We start from the raw sequence: 18230 nt of genomic DNA, 5'->3' as shown, positions 1-18230 counted from the left end.
ACAGCTGCAGGTGACATTCACTTCCACTGGCTCCATTCCTTAAAACATGACTGGTCCCTTTCCATAGAACCCAGCCCAAGTCAGCATGCTTGTTCAGCTGCTCCACTGCACGAGAAGCCCACAAGCATGCGACAGGTGTGTGTTAGTTCATGCATCTAGGAAACACTGCCCATGCCCCAGGGGGCTGTGTTCTGGGGTCATACCACCTGGGAAGCAGCAAGCTTGCCCTGGGAGGATACTGTGCTGAAAACAGCTTCACATTACCACGGTGATCCAAATGTCACCGCCCACCAGGGAAACTGGCAACAATGGGATTCCAATGAGTCAGTCTTTGCCTTTCTTGCCGGGTAGGGGTGTGGGCATAAAGGGCCTAACAGCTAGATCTCCCTTCCCACAGGGAGAAGGCTGGGGGAGGCAGGAGAACCAGGAGGGGGCTGTCACTCAGCAGCTGCTAATTTCTATTCATTAAAACTTTACAAGATGAGCTAAGACGAGGTGACGCCCATGTGTGGGCTTCAGGTGGGAGGGGTGGGGAGAGAGTCAGGCATCTCCAGGTCTGCTGCAGGGTGCAGTGCTGTGGAGGCTGCAGCTCTGTGAGCTTAGCACTCCTGGGCTTGAGATCCTTTCCAGAGTGGAGGGTAACACTGCTGGATGCGAGGAGAGCTGAGCAAAAGGCCCCTTAATAGCTGATGATGCACCAGCCCACACTTGGAGGGTCAGCTAGAGCTCTTTCCTGGGCCCAGCCTGTCAGGGTCACGGACAGAAGCTCCCGCATGGGTGCTGTCGGCCACACAGGAAACATTTTGGCCATGTGCTCTGCCTTGGGTCCTATGGAGGAGTGGTTAATAGCAAGTTGAAAAGACTCTTTGAATCCTGGCAACATCATTTACTAACTACGTAACCTTGGCAAGTGACTTAACCTCCTTGAGCCTTGGCTTCCTCTTTTTCTATGAAATGGGGCTAATCAGACCTTTGTTACGGAGTTAGTGTGAGGATTAAGTGAACAAAATGTGGCAAGTATCAGGAAAGGGGTGGCCCTTGGCCCAGGGTAAGGAATTGATAAGCAGGAACTGTGACTGATAGCACCCTCAAGCCCAGCTGATTGGGCTCAGGGCTCAGAATGACTAACCAGCTCAGCTGGCCCCTGCTCCCTGAAGTGGCCAGGAGGCTCTCTGAGGCCAAGTCTGCCCAAGAAGAATGCGGGAGGGGCCCGGGTGGTGGTGGGTGGGAAGGGAGCACGTTAGTTCACACCGAGTGGCACACGCCATGCTCTGCACCCCACGCCAGGCACCACCTACTGCACTAGTCGCTCTCGGGCCGGTACAGGTACCGCATCATCAGGCTGTCCACCTCTTTCTTGCGCTTCTTCTCCTCCTTCCGAGATGGCCGGTGCACCTGCCCAGCCTCCTCGTTCTCTGCAGCTGGGCCCTTCTTCACGCTTGAGCGGCTGTGGCCCGAGGCAGTAGAGCCACTGGATGTCGACGAGGAGGACTCAGACTCCGTCTCTGTTCTCTTTCTTCTTGATTTGGACTTCTTCTTGCTCTTTCGAGAGCGCCCCTTCTTCCGCCACCTGTGTTCCGAAGAATCTTCTGAGCTGGAGCTGGAGCTGGAGCTGCTTCTTCTCTTGCTCCGGCTCTTCCGGCTGCTGTGGGACCGGGAGACATCAGCGGCAGAGGCTGAGCGGCGGATGTTGGTGGACCGCTCTGGAAGGTCCAGTTGGGCACTCCGGGTACTTTGGATGCTCTTCCGGTCGTCATCCTCGGAGTCAGGCTCCAGGCTCCTCCGGTGGAATGGGACGGGCTTGTAGCTCAAGACTTCATTGATGGCAGCCTCCAGGTCTGGGTCCAGGTAGGACTGACGGCTGACAGGGCGGATGCTGGAGCCAAGAGGCTCATTCTTGGCAGAGGCCGAGACACGGGGCTGCGGTGGCACCGACAGGCTGCGGGCCAGCGACGGGTGGCTATACTGTGAGTGGGCCTCACTCAAGGCCACACTGGCTCCATCGTCCCAATCATCCAGGCAGCTCTGGCCCAGGGACAGGCGGGAATCGGGGCTCTCCCGACCTAGGGCCGAGGCCCGGCTCAAGGAAGGGCTGAGGGTCCTCGACAGGCTGTCGAGCCGGGAGCTGCTGCGGCGGGAACTGGGTGAGCCTGATAGCGAGAAGCTCATGGAGGAGCGGGTCCCGTCCTCACCAGAGCCACGCCGTGTGGCCGAGGAGGCCCGGCTGACGGGCGCAGAGACGGTTGAGGCCCGGTCAAAGTCTGAGCCCCACCGCTTCTCCAGCCCCCTGCTGGCACGGCCCCCGACCCCAGAGAAGACAGAGCCGCATTCATCAGGCTCCGAAGACTTCCTGCCCTGGCTCGGCTCCTCCCTGGGGCCCCCGCGGGCCTTCCGGGGGGGCCTCTCGGGGGAGGCGGCCCGCTCACTCAGGGTGGTGAAGAGTGAATCCTCGTCCCCAGTGCCCCCGATGGAGTCCTTCAGGGTGAGCCGTTTCCGATAGCTCAGGGAGCTCAGCACGGAGGCCGGCCTCTCCTCCACCCCTTTGCCCTCCTTCCCCTGGGTGTTGAGGGCCGTTCTGCCAGAGGGAGGTGAGGCCAGGGAGGAGAGAACCATGAGCGGGTTAGGGGCAGCAGAGAGAAAATGAGAGAGAGAGAAAGAGAGTTCGTGTTAAACCTGGAGAATAAAGGCACGGGGAGGGAGGAGAAAGGAGGAGAAATCAGCAGCAGCCCTGGCAAAGTGGCGGTGAGAGCGGCGGAGGAAATGAAGCAAAATAATTTGCGTCAGTGAAAATAGCTTCATGGAGAATGTCATGTAAATTAGACTATTGTTCTATTTCATCACTTTTTCCCCTCTAAAACGTTTAGTTCAATTTATTTCATTGTCAACTACCTGGAGCCTCATGCCACGCCGTGGTGAACGGCAGTGGGGCGGGGAAGGCGGCATTATCTGCAATAACAAAATGTTGTTTGGCCGAATAAATTAAACCAATTAGAGGGGGCCGCTGGGTGCTTGTGGTGAGGGGCTGGACTTGGGAAGGGGCCTCAGGGGACTTAAAGGAGAGGGATTATTTTTTCCACCCAGCCCATTGACTGTCTCTGGGAGGGAGTTGGGCAGGGTATGCCTTGGGGGATCAGGATGGCTCTGAGGTGGGAGGGGGGAGCCAGCAGGGAAGTGGCCACAGGAGTGGGAGCAGAGGGATGAGGGTGAGGTATGGAAATTGGGGTCTGGGTTCCAGGTAGCTGTGTGATCTGAAGACTGTGACTGGGCTGGAAAATAGGTAAATCCCTCCAGTGGATGGTTGTCAGCAGAAAGAGGCGGGTGGGGGCAAGTGAAAAGATTAGAGGAAGAAGAGAATGGGCAGAGACAGACAGAATTGTGTCTGTAGCTATGATGGAGTCAGAGGAACCAGAGCCTTCTCTGCTGCTGTTCCTACTAAGACCTCAGGAGTCCATGGCTGGCCCGGACCAGCTCTGTCCAGGGTTGTGGGATCCAGTGTCACCCTGTCTTGATTCCAACGGCCCAAACTATCAGGTAGTTTGATCAATATTTGTTAAGTGAGTAAGTGGGGATAAGGTTAAACTATACAAAACCAAAGCCCTGAGCCTGGTAGGAAAACATTGCCTGGGGAAAATAAGGGCACTGCAGACCCTGACTACGAAGAAACTGGAACATCCTATTCTCATTCCACATGCCGGGGGTGGGCCTGGGTCCCTCACGCACACACCATGCAAGAGAGAGGCGCAGGTGGTATGAGGCCCGCCCTCTTTAGGATCAAGGCGCTACCAATCCATCCCTAGGGCACGAGGTGGCTTTTCCTCCCAGCTAAGGCCACATGCTCACCTGGAACTCTTCAAGCTGCCATCATCAGAAGCCGTCTTGGAAGGCCCCTTGTTTTTCGACAACCACGACTTGACCCCGTCGACCCGATCCTCCAGCTCTGAGTCCACATCGGAGTCCCCCTCACTGTGGGATGAGGAGCAGAAAGGTAGGCAAGGCTGGGAAAAGGTGATCACCCTCGGCCCAGGAGGCAGCACTAAAGTGGCAGCAGGTTTGTCTTGGGCAGAGGTGCGGTGTGGGGCAGCATGCGCATCAGTAAGTCAGAGAGAACAAGAGAAGTTAGACAGAGCACGCCATTCACAAGGACCGTGACTGGGCTCAGCAAGCCACGCTGTGTGACAGCCACCAAGAAGGCCCTGAGGAGCATGGAGGCACCTCCATCCCACTTTCTGCGACAGGCTGCTGTTCAGCCAGCCAATCCGATGAGAACGACAGGGAGATCGTCCATTCCTCAATTACAGATAAATGGCTCTCGATTAAAAAGAGGAGTCCTGGGCCCTTCAGCTTCTCCCTGAGGCCTGTTCTGCTGTTTCTTGTCTGCCCACTCCCCAGAACGTGGCTACAGCTCCTGCCACTTTCTGTGCTTTCATTGCAGGAGCTGGGCTGCTGGCCATGGAGCAGAGAAGAGAAGGGCCTCATCATGACTTCAGGTGAGCTTGACCCTGGAGTCTCCTGAGCTGAGGGCAATGCCAACCTGGGCACTACAGTCCATATTTCAGACCCATCCCACAACTTCCCTTGGCTCTCAAGAAACAGAGAAAAGACAAGGAGAGGGCAGCAGCATTTCCCACAGGGCTGGCAACAGCTTCAGAACTTAACCTGCACCCTGGAGATCCAGGGGGGACCAGAAAATTCCAGACAAGGGCTCTGTCTTTTCCAGTCCCCTCTTCCCTCCCTCAGGAAACCTCCAGCTCCTGCTCCCCAGGGCTTCTTCTGGTCAAGCTGGCCTGAACCCTCTCGACTTGCAGGAAAGCAGGAAGGAGTCAAATTCTGACTCTGGAATCATGGTAACCTCCTCACAAAGCAACAAGGGCTTAGAGACAGCTTCTGAGGGAGAATGCTTCTAGAATTCTGCAAAATGTCTGCTCACCACATTCCCTGCTACAGATATGCTAGGATTTCTCCTTGATATAAATTTCCTTTCATCTATGTCAACAGGAGCAGCCCCATTCCTGAATTATGTTCCTGAATAAATAGCCACACAGGCGTGTGTGTGTGTGCATGTATGCCTGTGTGTGCATACACACACACACACACACACACACACACACACACACACACACACACACACACCACACACACACCGAGAAAACCACCAGACTCCTGTTCTGGGGGCTGTGAGGCAGCATGACTCGTGGGGTGGGCAATAAAGAGGCATATTTTATGGGATTCTGTCAAACACAGAATTATAACAAAGACGAGGCTGGCTGATGCCCCGGGTAAACAGGAGTTTAGGAGACAGCCCCGAAACCGCTAATGCAAGCCCTGTGCCTGTCCAAGCCTGGCAGATTTACTATGGTGCACGGGCCCCATGGAACACCAATACCACCTAATTTATACACCCGCGCAAAAAACCTCCTTCTCTAGCTTTAGAGCCTGTAATTTATCACCGCCGTTCATAACCATATTGATTGCCTTTAGAAAGGAGGTGCTGTATGCATCGCAAAATCTATGCCTACATGTTAAAAGCGTTTCTGTATAAATCTCCCTTAATACTGTGCTGTTTACTGCTTTCATTAAGGTTATGGCAATAACAACTGTATCTCTAAGTAAATCGAAACATTATTTTTCTGCCCGCCTTAGCACGCTCGCTCAATAACTTGGACCTGGGGCCCAGGGTTGCTGAGGAAAGACCCACACCACCCCTCTGCCATCAGCGGGAACCCAGCTAGGATCGCATGCCCCTGTGTGCCTGCGTGAGTGCACACTGGTGTGTGTGTGTGTGTGTGTGTGCATGTGCAATAGTTTAGAATATATCTTAAATGTGCATTTTATCAGCCCTCAAAGCTCCTACAGCCCAAGGATAGCAGGGCTGGTACACACTGGGGACAGACAGTCATGGGCCTGGAATACGAATTTGCCTCCTTATATTCAGAGCAGCGAATGGGCTGAGAAGCTGGCCTGCCTGCCCTTGCCTTCCCTTTAGTCTTAAGCCTATAGAGGATGTTTGGATTCTTTTCCTTAAATAATCAGGCCCGTAAACAAACTCCAGGGGCAGGTAGGCTCAAGGGGCAGTTGAAATTTTAAATGGTCGGAATTAAACCTCGCGTCAAATACAATTTATGTCCAGGCTCATGTGCTATTAGTTAACTGGGAGCCGAATCGCGGGGGAACAAACAAACGGAGACAGAACGGCGGGGGATATTAATTGTGTGTGACAACCGGGCTCCAGCGGCCCTCTATCACTGTTACACACTATTACATTTATCATTAGCTCTCGCGGAGTCCTTTGCGCTGCCGCCAGCCCATCCCGGCCAGGGGAGGACGCCTGCCAGAGGAGAGAGAGTAGGGGAGGAGACCCAATGCCACACTAGAATAACAACCTCTAAGACCAGCCCTGCCCAACCTGAGGGAGGATCACCCAGATGCACCCGGAGGCCGGCACATCTGCACCTCAGGCCTAGCTCCCACCCAGAAAGGAGGAATGGAGACGGGGTGGATTTGCTGGGCTCCCCACCACCTGATTGACAGCACTGGCACAAATGCCCGGGGCGTCCTTCTGCCCGCAGTGCCCACAGGGAGTAAAGTAAACACATCTGGCTGCGTTCCCTTCCCCTGCCATGGTAGAGCAGCCCGTGATTAGCTGCCTGAATGCTTTCTCCAACAAAAGATGCCTGTTAGATGCCCCTCACCTTCTACCCTTGTCTGCCAAAAGAAGGTGATGGACCTTTCAAAGCGAAACATACCCGCTTCTTTCAGGCAGCTCAGGCTCCAAAGGAGCCCAAGGATGTGGATAAATCCAGATCAGACTTTTCCCCAGAGATAAGGAGGCCAGGAAGTGGCTACACTTGGTTTCTGAGGGAGGAGAGGGCTGAAGCTCAGGAAGGCAGACTGTGGGTACCACCCCATGAGGCTGAGCTCTCTTTTCTGATGGAGCCCCAACCCTGCCGACCAACGGTGTGAGGGCCGGCTGAGCCTTCCAGTGTCGGGGCACCCTCACTGTCTGCCCCTCTACATCTGATGCAGGGCCCAGCCCGCCGCCCTGCCTCCCTCAGGACAGAGTGAGCCACGTTAGTGTGAGAGATCAGCTCAGAGGAAGAGCTGAGGCTGTGGGTCCACATGCGGCATGCAGTGGGGCTGGGAGTCCAGTGTTAGGGGTGGTTAGACACCACGCGAGGAGAGGCAGAGAGCGCGTGCGCTCCAGTCCTCACGGTTTATTCTTTCTTTTCTGATACTTTGTCACCATGTCCTGCAAACTGGAAACAGAAAGAAAATGGTGGGCATGGGGGCCAGAAGAAGACAGAAAAGTCAACCGGCAAACCAAGGTGGACCCCTCAGTTGAGGACTTCCTCTTTCCTCAGGAAGACACGGCTCTGGACAGCAGGATAGTGCTGTCCTCAGAGGGAGGTCCAGGCCTCCTCAGCACCTTTCCTCTGCTCCAAAGGAGCAGGCTCCCTGGGTGGCCCAGGAGCAGGATGGGGTCCACGTGGGATAGGGGCAAGTCTGGGGGTCTGCCCAGGGCAGCCTTGGAAGCTTCTCCAGGGCCTGACCCCACTGTCGGTCTGCCTGCCTCATGACTTCCTCCTCAGCCTAAGACTACAAATCTGTCTCTCCTAAACCATTCCCTGGGTGGGTTTTATGAGAGAAAATCTCTGGCACGGTAACAAGGCACCATGGCCCTTAAATCTCTGCTCTCCCCAGAGTGGGGCAGGCGCCATCGGAAATGCAGTTAAATGGGGGAATAACTCATCTTGAACAGGCAGAGCTGGAGAGCCAGGTCCCTGAGAGGCCTGGGGAGGAGGACCAGGAGGAAGAGGGGAGGACGTCTCACCCAGGCAGCACCTGTCCTGCCCTCAGCCACTGCAGGACAGGGTCCATGCTGGGGTCTGGCAATTACGGGAGGGTGGGTTGGTGGCTCAGCGGCGGGGAGACCAAGGTCGCAGCCGTTCTACATGGTCACGAGGGATTCTGTGCCAGCTGCAGCAGCCATCGAGGCCCCCTCACCTGTTGATGAGGTCCTCGTTCTCATCGCTCTCCATCTCATCCTCAATGGCAGCCTGTAGGTCCCCGATGCGCTTGAATGCCAGTTTCAGATCGGCCTGCAAGCTCTGGTTAGCAGCTTCCAGACTCTCCAGATCCATCTCCTAGGAGGGAGAGGGGGCAGTCTAGTCCACAGGAGGGCTAGTCTCTCATCCAGCTGCCCCAGAAAAGGCCGGTTTCAGTCTCTCTGGGCCAGGCAACAGTTACATGGGTGCTGCCGTGAGCCTACAGGGTTTTCTCTCTGATGTTGCTAGGCTGTTGGGGCCTGGCTTTACCTGATGGAGACTCTGGTACCACGCTTGGCCCCCTGGCCTGCCTGCAGGGCTCTCGATATGTCCTCTTCCCTTCAATTCTCTAAACCATGGCCCTTAAATCTCTGCTTTCCCCAGAATGGGGCCCACCCCTACCAGCCCAGGGGTGAGGTGTGTGCTTGGTAGTTTCTCAGAGGGCTGCCGGCCTGAGGCCTCGGGGTCGGTGGGGCGGGCATTACCAGTTCATGCTTCTTGCGGCTTGCCTCGGCCTCCTTCCTGGCAAGCTCGCTCATCTCCTCCTTGGTGTCCCGGAGTTGTCGCTGTAGCCTCTTGTTCTGCTCCTTCTCCCGGTTCTCAGCTGCTATGCGCTGATCCCGCTCCTCGGTCAGCTTCTCCATGTTCTCCTTGAGCCGGCTGCCCAGGCTCTGGACAGGGCAGTGGGAAGAGAGGCCCATCAGCCAAGAGGAGAGCAGGGTGTGGCAGAGCTCTGGAGTCGGGAGGCCTTGGTCCAGCTCTGGCTGCCCCGCTCACTGGCTAGGTGGGCAAGCAACTAAAGCCCCCAGAGGTGGCTTCTTTTGCCTTTCCGTAAAAGGGGGAGAATAACACCTATTCCCCAGGGGTCTTTTAAGGACCAAACAAGGTAATGTATGTGAAGGCACTCTGGAAGATGAAAGATACTATCATTATCATTATCGCCACCCAGGTCAGAGGAGGACTCTGGCTAGAGCCTGGGCCTGTCCATACTGACACCATGTGTGGGGCCTCCACGGGCAGCAGGGCTTCCCTCAAGAGACCCTAAACCCAGAAGCTCCAAAGGCTAGATCCTATGCTCAGAGGTAAATGGCTTTACCGAGAATTCTGGATTAGAAGGAGACTAAACAGTCATCATATGCCAAACACAAAGCCAGCCCTCTAAGCCTGATGAATCTCTCTTTCCCCAGAAACTTGAACACATCCTTCCCTTCTGGGCCATAGTATGCTGAGCAAAAAATGACTAGGAGATTGGGGCAGAGTGTGAGGGCAGAGTCCTGCTTCTGGTCCTAATCCTAGTTCTCCACTCTTGGCCCCCAGCCCTGTGTCTCTAAAACAACAGAACTAGGCCACATGATCTCTGAGGGCCATATGTGCTTAACATTCTGTGTGTCTAGACCACAATACTGCCTTTCTGAGCAGAAGGGAAAATGAGAGAGAGAGCTGAGGAGAGGGATGGGGGCCCACAAGAAAAGAAGGCAGATGCAGCAGGTCTGCCCTACATCCACCAGACCAATGGCCTCCTCTGCCCCTTGGCAGCTTTGTGACCTCAGGCAAAGTACTGGACCCTTCCTGTATGTAAAATGTGAATCAAAACATCACCAAGGCAGAACATGGACTAACTCTCTCTAGCTCTCCTGAGGACTGTGACCCTGTCTTGGGAGGTTCAGCCATATTTTCTTCCTAAGTCAATGGTATTGATGCCCTCCGATGCCCAGTGCCAGCCCCAAAGTCACCTGGTTCCATCCCCACCCTCTTGCCTGCTCCACTGACTAAGGGTTGATGGGGAGGTGGCAGGGATGTTCCTCAGGACCCACACCCTGAACACGCTTCTCCTGGAGGCCCATCAGTGCTCAGACAGACATCTACATGCTCAAGATGGAGAAGAAGAACTTAAAATAGGGCGAGAGGGGTGTAAATCCAGAGAGATCATTCTGCAGGCCTCTTTCTTCCTACCTGCTCTGCTGGAGAGGGAGGGGGCTGGAGCACACTGGCTTCCAGAGAGTAGAACCGAAAGGATTAAATTAAAATTAAAGGAGATTACAGTTGGGAGGAAGGAGGGATGAAAAGGGAAGAAGGAGGTGAACAGGAAAAGGAGGAGCGTTGAAGGGAAAAGAATGAAAAGTAGAGGGAGAGGAGAAATGGGGTGGGGAGAAAGGAAGAAATAGGACAGGGTAAGAAATGAGATTGGGGATAAAATAAACATAGAAGGAGAAGAAAGAATGGGGCAAAAATGAAGGATAATGAAGGGAGAAGGAGAAAAAGCAGAGATGGGAAGAGTGGGAAGAATTGAGGAAAAAAGGGAAAAGAAAAGGGAAGGGGGAGAAAGAGCGAGCAGTGAGAGGAGAGGACAGACTCCAGCCCTCGCAGAAGTGGCGCCATCCGCTGCATATTTATGACCCTGCCAGAGAGCAGTGAGGGGACTGGCGCGGGGAGCACACGGTGGAGGAAAATATGAAGACGAAAAGCTAAGCTGCTCTGGTCCCTTGGCAGAAAGCAAGCACGGAAACAGAATGTAAAGTAGGCAGGCTCCGCGATGCCCAGAGAGCGGGCTGGGTGGGCGGGGGAGAAGGCACCCGCCCCGTCAGCTGGCCTGGCAGCTTGGCAGAGGCCTCTGAGGAGCGGCCGCAGGCCTGCCCAGCTCTGCTGAGCATGCGTGACTCCAGCTGCTGGGGCTGCTCTGACCTGCTGCTCACTGCGGACCAGACTGGGGGAAGTGTGCACCCACCTCCAGCCGCTTCACTTGGGTCCTTTCGAACTCCAGGCGTGTCTCCAGCTCTCGGATCTTAGCTTCTTGTCTGCTCACCAGGGACTTGTCCACCATGGACTGCTCCAGGAACTCCACTTGGCTCTGAAGGGCTTGTAGCTGGAGGGTGCAGGGCAGGAAGGGAAGAAAGAACTGAGCTTAGAAAGGGAGGGAGCAGGGTCTGTCCCCCCTTCCCTGCTGCAAGATCACCATCGTGACTAGAAGGCCGAGGGAGGGAGAGATGCCCAAGGGAGGTGGAAGGATGGGGCCCTGAGCCAGAGGCATTCCCCATCTGGCCCAGCACTGGCACGGATTTTGCTAAGGACCAGAGAGGGAATAGAAATGTGAAATGAGGCAGCGGAAGCCAAAATGTCTGCTACGGTGACATGGCTCTAAGCCTAGGCCTTTGCACTTGCTGACGATGCTCTGTGGATGACGGATGGCAGAGAGAAGCGGGTGCTGGTCTGTGAACTCTCGGGGGTTCATCCCCCCCCCCCCCACAGCAATCCTGGCACCCTGTCTCTACTAAGGGAGACCCTGGTCTCTACCTTTTCCTGCAGCTCCTGCTTCTCTTTGTTGGCTTCTTCTAGCTGAGCTTGGAGATCATTCATCTGAGCCAGGTCCCGGGAGGCCTGGGAAAGGAGAGAGGGCTGAAGCAGGATCCCCTACAAGCACCAAATTCAGCCCACTCCACCCCACATGGAGGGCCAGGGCACGCAGGCACTGCGACCTCCCAAAAGAAGTGGCTGTGCTGGGGGCCTACGAGGAGGACCAGAGGACAGTGCCAGTGTAGGGTGTGGAGGGGCACTCCTGGGCAGGCACCTGAGCCACGGCTGCCTTGTGCTTCTTCATCAGCTCATTCATGTCCTCCTGATCCTCCTCCAGCCGGTTCTGGATCTCATTCTTCTCCCGCTGAAGACGGCTCAGCTGCTCCTCCAGCTGGACAGAGGCAAAGACAGATCAGAGAATATTAGGCCTAGTGTGCCTGATGGTCCTCAGTGGGAAGACTGAACCTCCCCCAGGCCACTTCCAATGGGAGGGGCTGAAGACGGGGCCAGGCCCACCTGCGGGAGTAGGTGCCAGGACCAGTGATACTCAGAGAGCTACCTGTCCTGCTCTGGGCTGGGAGCTGACGGAAAGAGCTGTCTTCACCACTCAGGCAGACCCTGGGCTAAATAACGAAGTTCTTTGAAGGCTAATGACAAGGCAGAAAAGGTCGGTCCAGAACCAGCGACACATCCTCCTAGCAGTAGCATCTAAGCTCTAACCTGTGCACACTCTGCCCCCATCAGGCCCCAGGGAAGGACCCCTCAAATCTGTAAAGCTCTCCTGGCATGGACTCTTGTTTCCTCTGGGACTGCCTGTTTCCCAGCCTTCCAGCCCCCACAGCGAGTCCACTCCTGGGGGGAAGGGAAGAGACAGCCAACAGCAGCTTCAGGAAATGAATGAATCTATTAGCCTGTAATTCCAAACCAAAATGACTGCGTTGGCTCCTTCTCTGCCCCATCCATCTTGTTACCAGGCTGTGGGGAGCTGGGGAAGCCTCCGCCAAGAAATTTATTAACTTGGATTTAAATAAAATGGTAATTTTATAACAGCCTTTTTTTTTTTTTAACACAATTAAAGAATTTGAATTACTCACCTGAAAACTGCTGAGGAGCACAAATGTCACAGAAATAAATCAAGCCCAGGAGATTGGCATCTCTCAGCAGCCAGGTGACCAGCTTGGGGGCCAGGGAGCCCAGAGTCAAGCCCAGCCTCCTCCCCTGCCCCATTCCCTGCCCGAGGAGGTACTGGTGGCCGCATCCCAGTAATGAGTTTTCAGCCGATGGATGGGCCGTGGGAGAGGTGGGGAATTAAAAGGGAGGCATTAAATAAGCGCTCTAATTAGCTGCCGCTTGGGCTTGTCAGTGGGTTGGCCAGGGGCAGGGGAGGGAAACGGAGCCATCCCATCCTCTTATCGGTACTTCTGCTAATCTCTAGGTACCTGTTTACATCTCTCAGCCACATTAGCTGCCTTTATTTATGGTGTTGGGGCCTGCGGCCAAGCTCCCACAGGCAGGTGGTTAAGCAGGGAGATGGGCCCTTGCTGGCTCCCTCCTCCACCTCACCCCCTCCAGGTCTCTGCTCTGAGTGGGGAGAGGCAGAGGGTAGGGGCAGCTCTCCCTGCAGGAAGCCCCGGTGAAGGGGCTGAGCTGGGGAAGGAGCCCTGTTGAGGGTAAAGGGAGCCGACATCACAGCTACACTCTCCCCCAGTCCCCGAGTCTGGCCCTGCACACCCTGCATTCTCACCGCTGTCTTGGCTTTGGCGATGTCATCGATCTGCAGATGCAGGTCTTCGATCTCCACCTCCATTGCTTTCCGCGCTTTCACGGCTGCTGCACAGGTGAACTCTGACTCCTCCAGCTGGACACAGAGCCACCCCCGCCCCAGAGAGAGAAGTCAGCCATCCCCCTCGGGGCAGGAGGGCTGTGCCAAGTGCTCACGGGGAGAGGGAACACAGGAGCTCTCCTTCTCCTCCTTCGTTCACTTGAGACCCCGGGGCTGTGATGTGTTGTGGTGAGAGCACCGCATCTCCTCCCGTGATGGGGTGGTAGGTGCTGGGCCCGCCCACAGCATCCTGGGCTTGGCGGTCATGCATACTGCATGGGCAGACCCTGGGGAGTCTGGGTGCTGCAAGTGGCTTCTCCCCACTTCTCTGTCACCTTCCTTCCCAAGGACTCAAGAACCACTGAGAGGCCAGAGGGAGAGAAAGAGAGAACTGAAAAACTAAGCTTGGTTGCCCCTGGAGCTTATGACTTCCTGTCTGCAGATACCTGGTTCTTCAGCTGGGCAATCTCCCTCTTGCTGGGTGCATTGTTCTTCAGGTGGTCCAGCATGATCTGGGCATCCGCCAGCAGGGCCTTGGTGCGCTTCAGGTCCTTTCGGAGCCGCTTCTCTGACTCAAAGTCCCGCTGGTTCACCTGGGTGGACACCAGAAGCTGGGGCTTCCTCCTGTCTTCCCCAAGTCCACTCCTCACCCTGCCCTCACTCTCAGAGACCCCTCATGAGCAATGAAAGTAAAAGTGCCAGGATCACGCTGGCCAGTGAGAAAGCCCGGGGCTGCCATGGATGGTGATCACCCCCTCCCACAGGTGATGACAGCAGGCCCTACAGAGCCAGCACCCCTCCTGTTCCCAGCTCTCCCTGTGGCAGCCAGCAGTCTCCACTCACCTGGTCACTAAGCGTGGCCAGCTTGCTCTCCAGCTCCCGCTTCTCCCGCAGCACCTTCTGCTTGTCCTCATACTCCTCCTCAAGCTGTACTTCCATTTGCTTTAACTGAGGACAGGGGTCCATCAGTCCCTTTAGTGTCCAGCGCTAGCCAGCCCCTTCCCTGCTGGATCTCTCCATCCCAGGAAAACAGTGGGCCAGGGCTGAGCATGGATGACCCCAGAAGGCGTCAGACCCTGAATTTGAAGTTCCTAGAGTTTCAAGGCAGCCTGGGAGGGAGCCCTTGTTCCTAAGTTGGCAGGCTCCACTGGGCTAGGCTAGTTGCCTGCTGCTTGGCACAGAAAGGAGGGGGCATTAGCTTCTCAAAGGCCTGAGCTTCTTTACAGACCCTGAGAGCACATATCTCAGCCAATGCCAGGATCCTGAGTGGAGCTTCCCAGTCCTGAATGGCAATGGAAGACAGTGTGGCTAAGGTAGGGAAACAGAACAGCCCTTACTTTAAAGGAGTGATGGGGAACTGGTGTTTACACTGGACAGGTAAGTGCCCACGGCCTTACCTTCTTCTGACACGACTGCCGGGCCTCTTCTACCTCCTCATCCCGACCCTCCATCTCCTTGGAATGGGTCTGCCTCATCCGCTCCATCTCCATCTCGAGCCGCAGCTTGGCCTGGAGGTGGGTGGGAGTAGGGACTGGGTTTCTTTCCCAGCAGTGCCCTGACCCCTTCCCACCACACCCCAATGGGCCAGTCTCCCCAGGCTTGGGAGCAGGGAACATCTCTGCCAGCAGTTCCCTTTGCTCCCACCTTGCTCCTGCAGCAGCTGGCTTCTCCAGAGAAGCTGAACTCCTTTACTAGATGTCTGGCACAGGCCCAGAGAAGGCTGCTGGGCATGGGACAGCCCTGCAGCTTTTCACTTGGCCTCCAGGCTCTAGCTCCCTGAACTGACATGGTGGCTCAGTGGCAGGCTGGATGGGCTCATGGCCCTCCAGCTGCCATGCATCCTGAGTCCCTCACCAATGGAGCTCATTAAGATCTGTTCTTGTGGAAAGCACCAGGAAAGCTTAATTATCTTCACACTGTGGCTGGCACAGATCAGATGCTCCCTCAATATTTTGTGGGTAAGGGAAAGAATGAATGACTGAATTTGGGATCTTGCCCTCCTCTGGCCCACACCCTTGGGTGGCTGTAGGGTCAGTGGTGCCTCCCTTGGCCAAGCCCTCAGCACCTGCTCCAGCATCTGGATGGTCCCCGCCTGCTCATCCAGCTCCTCTTCCTGATCCTTGACTTTAGCTTCCAGGTCCCGGAGCTGTTTCTTGACCTTGGCCAGAGAGGCCTCATCCTTGGACTCTTGGGAAGAAATGTCCTGAAGCTCAGCTTCAAGTGACACAACCTTCTGGGTGAATCCCGCAATGTCCATGTCTTTCTCCTGGTACAAAAGAGAAGATGAGGCTGGGCCAGGGCTGGCCCAGACCTGTGAGGGGGATGGGGTGTGGATGATGGGCAGCCCCACACACCTCCAGTTGCTGCTTCAGGCTGAAAGCCTCAGCAAGGAGCGTGTCTTTCTCCCGCTGCAGCTTCTCCCGCTGCAGCTTCTCCCGCTGGGCCTCCTCGTGTGCCTGCGAGAGCTCACTGTCAAACCTGTGAGGAAGCGTGGTCATGACGGTTCCATCAGATAAGGGAAATGTCCAGGTCTCCAGCACCCAGAGGCTGCCAGGAAGTTGTGCCACAGATTTGGACAAGACACAAGTCAGGGGTGGGGGGCAGTGCTGCAGCCTGAACTTGGGGGCGGTGGTGAGGTGACATTCAGGGGTTACAGGTCAGGACACGGAGGCCCTGCTGAGCAGCCTGGTCTGGGATAGGAGTGCATTTCATCAAGCAGGTCCACAGAGCCCTTTCAACAGGTGGGCCTAAGAAGGACCCACAGACTGCTTCCACGGGAGAGGTGGACAGACTCTCCTCTAGCATTAAGCCTTGACCTTTCCCCTTCAGTAGTTCAAAGAATGAAATGAGGGGCCAGGGTGAGGGCAGAGGGGGCATCAGAATGGATAGAAATGGACAGACATCCTGCCTTGCCTAACTCACTTTCTACGGTTCAATTTGGCAACTCCAGATGGAGGAGCTGGCTGCTGCCCCACCTGTGGGCACCAATCTCTGGCCGGGCCCACCTTCCCCAGCAGTACCCATGTCACCCCCAGGACACCCCACACCCGGCTGGAAGCCCCATTCCAACTGTGCCCAGCTGGCAGCGTGCTTCAACGGGTGCACAGTCCACAGTCGGGGGCTTCTTTCTTCACTTCTCCATTTCCCAGCCTTCCATTTCCTGCCCAGTGACTCTAAATAAGAAGCAAATTGCTGAAATTCCTCTTAACACCTCCCCTGAATAGCTAATCAGGTTCCTGTCGAAAATTGAACAGCTCATCCCCATCCCAACCCCACATCACACACACACACTGACACACAAAAGAAAGTAAGAAAACTCCGGGCAGCTGAAACTTATTAAGTTGCCCAGCGAGGAGCGTAGCAAGACGGTAACTAGGCCAAGCTGGCACTGTCAACGGGGTGCTCAGAGAGGGGGGTCCCACGGAGGGTGCCTGCCTCTAGGTAAAAGGGGGGTGGGGAAAAGATAAGAACTAGGGAAGCAGAGTCGTGGTGCTGGGAGGGAGGAATATAGGGTTTCCTATTTCCCCTTGCTCTCTGCAAAGCAGCAGCCTCACAGGCCCTAGTGAGCCCAAGAGGCAGAGGGTAAGCCAGGGTCACTGGAAGGACTCAGCCCTGCCATTCTCATTTCCAGAGTTGTGGGTGTGGGGTTGCCCCTTCACAAAGGCAACTGGTGACTCTGTTGAGAACCCGTCCCCTGCAGAGGGGATCTGGGTGCTATTCCCACTCCCTGGGGCACCCTGCTGTTCCTGGGGTGTGTGGGTTCCTCTGTGTTACTAATAAAGGCATCCCATTCCCATCCCCAGCCAGGGAAATTAATTTAGATTGGATTTTCTCCTGTGAGGGCTGTGCCCTCCCTTTGTGTCATTACCATAATGAGATGGAAGTGGCACGGTAGTTTAATGACATTAGTCAGGAGAGTGTGTTTGTATGGCTGGGGCAAGGGAGATATAGGGAGCTGGGTGGGGGCAAGGGGCAGGGCTGCCGTGGAGTGGTTCCTGCATGGGGCTTTGCGGATGCCCATCCTTTCTGGTCCCAGGCAGGGTGGACAGGCACACGCTAGGGAGAACACATCGGAAAGTAGAGGCCTAAGTGAGCAGGCTGTCAGTGGGGATGTGGTCTGTGTGCTCCTCAGAGGTCAGGAGTGAGACCCTGACTCACATTCCAGGGTGAATGACCATGCAGGCAAAGTGCCTGGCCAAACTCAGGCCCTCCCTTCTTTCCTCCCTGAAGGGAGGCAGGGAGCCCTGTCTGTCATGGCTCTAGAAAGTCCTCTGCGCCCAGAGCAGGGGATCCACCCACCTTCTCTGCTTCTTCTCCAGCTCATGGTTGCGGACTTGCTGGCCCTCCAGGTGAAGCTTGGTGTCCTGCAGCTCGGCCGTCAGCCGCTGACACTTCTTCTTGAGCTGCTGCAGGGCCCGCTGGCTCTCGTCACTATCTGCCTGCAGGTCCCCAAGCTAGGGGATGAGATGGGGTGCAGGGTTGCCCAGGGAGTTTTAGTGGAGGGCGTGGAGAAGGAAGTGAATGAAGGAGGGGGGGGATCAGGAATGAGGGATGAAGCCAGGGTCATCCAGGGAACCTAAGACACCCTCGTAATAGTTTACCCTTGGTTGTTCCCTATACCAAATGGCTAACAAGTCAACCCTTCCCTGTTGCTCCCAGGGCCTGCCTGGCTCTGACCATTCACCGGGACAACATGCGGCACCAAGCTCCTCCCAGCCCTCCCAGGCACAGGCCTCTACTCTTTCTACCAGACTCACCCGCCTCTCCAGCTGCCTCTTGTTCTGCTGCTCCACCTCCAGCTTGTCCTCAAACTCCTGCTGGAGCCGCTTCTTGGTGAAGTCCACCTCCCGCACTGCTCGTTCATACTTAAGGCGCCACTCGCCACCTGTGTATTTGGGGCAGAATAGGGAGGACTGCGCTGATGAGTGTCCCCGAGAAGGGGCAGAGGAGATGAAGGATGGGGCAACAGATGGAGTCAGCCAGAGGGACTCAGAAAGGCTCCTGGAACAATGGCTTCCTCCCAAGACAGAAGGAGCCACTAGCTGGGAAAAGACTAGAGATGGCGATGTGGCTAC

General features: G+C 55.8%; 1 protein-coding gene across 21 annotated transcripts in view; it reads right to left on the bottom strand.

Moving 5' to 3' along the window:
- Nucleotides 1-18230, bottom strand: part of MYO18A (myosin XVIIIA) — a 91507-nt gene that overhangs the window by 4626 nt on the left and 68651 nt on the right. For 12 of the 21 annotated variants that reach the window (XM_032457556.1, XM_032457559.1, XM_032457560.1 and 9 more), the window contains 16 exons: nucleotides 17913-18040; nucleotides 17455-17609; nucleotides 15510-15633; nucleotides 15221-15421; nucleotides 14553-14663; nucleotides 13999-14103; nucleotides 13602-13748; nucleotides 13078-13191; nucleotides 11608-11724; nucleotides 11334-11417; nucleotides 10768-10905; nucleotides 8528-8713; nucleotides 8002-8141; nucleotides 7209-7253; nucleotides 3841-3963; nucleotides 1299-2575 (listed from right to left, as the gene is read on the bottom strand). In XM_032457556.1, coding sequence (XP_032313447.1) covers nucleotides 1303-2575; nucleotides 3841-3963; nucleotides 7209-7253; nucleotides 8002-8141; nucleotides 8528-8713; nucleotides 10768-10905; nucleotides 11334-11417; nucleotides 11608-11724; nucleotides 13078-13191; nucleotides 13602-13748; nucleotides 13999-14103; nucleotides 14553-14663; nucleotides 15221-15421; nucleotides 15510-15633; nucleotides 17455-17609; nucleotides 17913-18040 — 3191 coding nt within the window. In that variant the 3' untranslated portion in view covers nucleotides 1299-1302. Of the gene's footprint in view, nucleotides 1-1298; nucleotides 2674-3840; nucleotides 3964-7208; nucleotides 7254-8001; nucleotides 8142-8527; nucleotides 8714-10767; nucleotides 10906-11333; nucleotides 11418-11607; nucleotides 11725-13077; nucleotides 13192-13232; nucleotides 13517-13601; nucleotides 13749-13998; nucleotides 14104-14552; nucleotides 14664-15220; nucleotides 15422-15509; nucleotides 15634-17454; nucleotides 17610-17912; nucleotides 18041-18230 lie in introns of those variants that run through there. The other 9 variants (XM_032457573.1, XM_032457575.1, XM_032457576.1 and 6 more) reach the window with 5 other exon arrangements.

Source organism: Camelus ferus, chromosome 16 (assembly GCF_009834535.1).
Source record: "Camelus ferus isolate YT-003-E chromosome 16, BCGSAC_Cfer_1.0, whole genome shotgun sequence".
Taxonomy (NCBI): domain Eukaryota; kingdom Metazoa; phylum Chordata; class Mammalia; order Artiodactyla; family Camelidae; genus Camelus; species Camelus ferus.
This window is presented reverse-complemented; position numbering and strand designations above follow the sequence as displayed.